This window comes from Lupinus angustifolius, chromosome LG03 (genome assembly GCF_001865875.1).
Source record: "Lupinus angustifolius cultivar Tanjil chromosome LG03, LupAngTanjil_v1.0, whole genome shotgun sequence".
Classification (NCBI taxonomy): domain Eukaryota; kingdom Viridiplantae; phylum Streptophyta; class Magnoliopsida; order Fabales; family Fabaceae; genus Lupinus; species Lupinus angustifolius.
The window spans coordinates 25947695-25950387 of record NC_032011.1 but is presented as its reverse complement, the minus strand read 5'-3'; the positions used below and the strand labels follow the sequence as shown (position 1 = coordinate 25950387).

Sequence of the window (2693 nt, the reverse complement as noted above, 5' to 3'; positions counted from 1 at the left end):
CCCCCCCCCCCTCCAAATTTCTGCTCAATTCTCCAAAATTATTTTTTCCCTTCATTAGTACTAACCAATCAATTCATGGAGAGTTGGATTATTCTGCTTTCACTATCTAAGTACACTCCTGTTATTACAACTGTCAGTAAAAGGACAATCCAATGCACGAGACTCACTTAATGAGATCTGGGGAGGGTAAATGTACACAGCCTTACCCTGCAAGCGGAGAGGTTGTTTCCACGATTTGAACAACCTTACTGCTGTGCCAAGCTCACCCTAACATATTTACCTTTCTAATTGGTGGTCAACTGCTATCACCATAACTTCCCTAAATATCTATTGAAGCCAATAAGGTATGATTAAAAGGTTATAACTTATATGATAATCCCTCATTTTATTACTTTTATTTTATGAAATTCTTAAAAAAGGAGAATGTTATCTTAACTCCCTTTCACTCCAAACCCCAACATCATAAGTCCAAACATAGCCTAGACTGTAGAGCATATATGATTGGATAGAATGGGATGAGTATTCCTGCAATTTTGAGAACACACATTCAATCGCAAAACAGTGGAACCCCCCTTCCATTTCAGACATCAAAGTGCAGCTTAAGCCTATCTGGCCTACCTATTTAGCCCATTTTTTGGGGCTAAGCCGTGATTTTTCGGCCCACAAAAATTAGCTTGGTCCAAATTAGGCCAAGCAGCCCAAAACTTTTTGCTGTCTCGTGTCTGGCCAAGCTAAGACTATTTATTTAACCTAAAAGGTCATAAATTACCATCTTTAATTCTTTATTGTATTTTGTTTATCAAATACAACATTACCAAACATAACTATAAATTGAAGTTGCCGTTCCATTCATTTCCATTCCACGAAAAATAGGGATCAATAATTGATTCTAATCCATTCCTGACTCCAGGTATAAGGAAAGAAGATGGGATCCTAAGCAACTAATTGGATCAGGTGGAATGCCATCATCTCATTCAGCGACTGTGACTGCTCTTGCCTTGGCCATTGGGTACCAGGAAGGCTTTGCCGGATCTCTTTTTGCAACTGCATTGGTTTTAGCTTGTATTGTATGACTTGACTTCTCTCTTTAGTTATTCAAATCAATCAATATTGAAGATGCCATAAAGGACTTAATATATGTGTAGTTTTTTTTACGGAGTAAGATATAGTGAAGGAAGGTCCATTCTTGTTCCTTTATCTCTGCACCTGCAAGATTAGACATGTATGTTGCATACTATGTAACTGACTAACTGTTAATAAAGCATTTGATATCACAAAACAACTAGATTAGACAATGAGAGACTAATGCTAATGACCGGCTCATATGGTCGGACAAATTTCTGATTTGAATATTGCTTGCAGGTGATGTATGACGCGACTGGTGTAAGATTGCAAGCAGGACGCCAAGCAGAGGTTTGATGCCAGTGCTATTAGTTTTTCTACCGTCCGCTCCTTTTTGTCCTTTCTTTACTTGCACACAATTTTCGGTTTTATGGAATTCTCTCACGCAAAACATGAGACTTGAAATGGCATAGATGCGTTTTTTGTTTGCCTATGATTGAAGTGCAAGACATCTTTTATTTTGGTTTGGTTTGTCTATTTTGGCTTTTACTGAGTTTGAATGATCGAATTTCCTAGGTTTTGAACCAAATTGTATATGAACTTCCAGCGGAACATCCTCTGGCTGAAAGCAGACCACTCCGGGAACTTCTTGGGCATACGCCCCCTCAGGTTAAAGATTTTCATTTGATTACTTCCTATAATTATTTGGTACCTCTACGTTTAGTCAAGGGAATTTAGTGTGCCATTTTCTTGGTTCTACACATGATAGAGTGATATTATAGCCATATGGATTTTGATGTTTGATGATTGTTTACGCTAAAATATATTAGTGAGCACCTTATTATTTTCTTCTTATGTACCATTTTCCGGCATTATAGATAATTGCCACTTCTTTTACAATTGGTGGTTTTGTTTGTTAACATTCTCAGTCCATGCTGCAGGTCATTGCTGGTGGGTTACTTGGACTTATAACAGCATCTATTGGGCAACTAATAACCATGGTTACTAGGTAAAGTTGAGGATTCCATTGTTGTCATCCCGAAAGGAAGTAATTCCAATTCATACCGTAGTATAGAAATCGAAAAAAAAAACTTGTCTCAAGTCTTCAATCTTGTTCACCCAGAAAAGGTCTGATATGTACCTCTTCTCTTCCCTCTGATCTAAATCTGCATTATCATGCACTTAAGGAACCTCCTTATGTCAACAGTGAATATGGAAATTGAATTGTACTGATTACACCATTTCATGTAATTGAAGTATATGTCTTGTGGAAGCATTTATTTTCCATTGTACTTGCCTCTTAGAATGTTTGGTTTTATCTATTTTAGAAGGCATTTGTTATGCTATTGTACTGGTTTGCCCTGTTATCTTTCTCATGATTACATTGCATGTAACTATTCTGTTACTACAAATACCTCTTATTTAGCACCGGACGTTGATTCAAGTGGTACATGCTTGATTTCCCTTAAGCAAAGTCTCAGGTTCGAGTCTTGTGGATGGAAAAAATGTTCATTGGGAGAGTTAGCCCCACATACCTGTGGATGTTCCTGGCTCGGACAGGATTGTCTCCCGTACGATAATACCCGTGGGAAACAAAAAAAAAATGCCTCTTATTTCTTGTTTCACTGTCA

General features: G+C 37.7%; 1 protein-coding gene across 1 annotated transcript in view; it reads left to right on the top strand.

The window, feature by feature from the left end:
- The window catches only part of LOC109344134 (uncharacterized membrane protein YuiD-like), a 3735-nt gene extending 1309 nt beyond the window's left edge, over positions 1-2426 (top strand). Inside the window, exons 2-5 of the mRNA XM_019582766.1 lie at positions 911-1067; positions 1363-1413; positions 1639-1731; positions 2004-2426. Of these exons, the coding sequence (XP_019438311.1) occupies positions 911-1067; positions 1363-1413; positions 1639-1731; positions 2004-2075 (373 nt within the window). The 3' untranslated portion in view covers positions 2076-2426. The remainder of the gene's footprint in view (positions 1-910; positions 1068-1362; positions 1414-1638; positions 1732-2003) is intronic.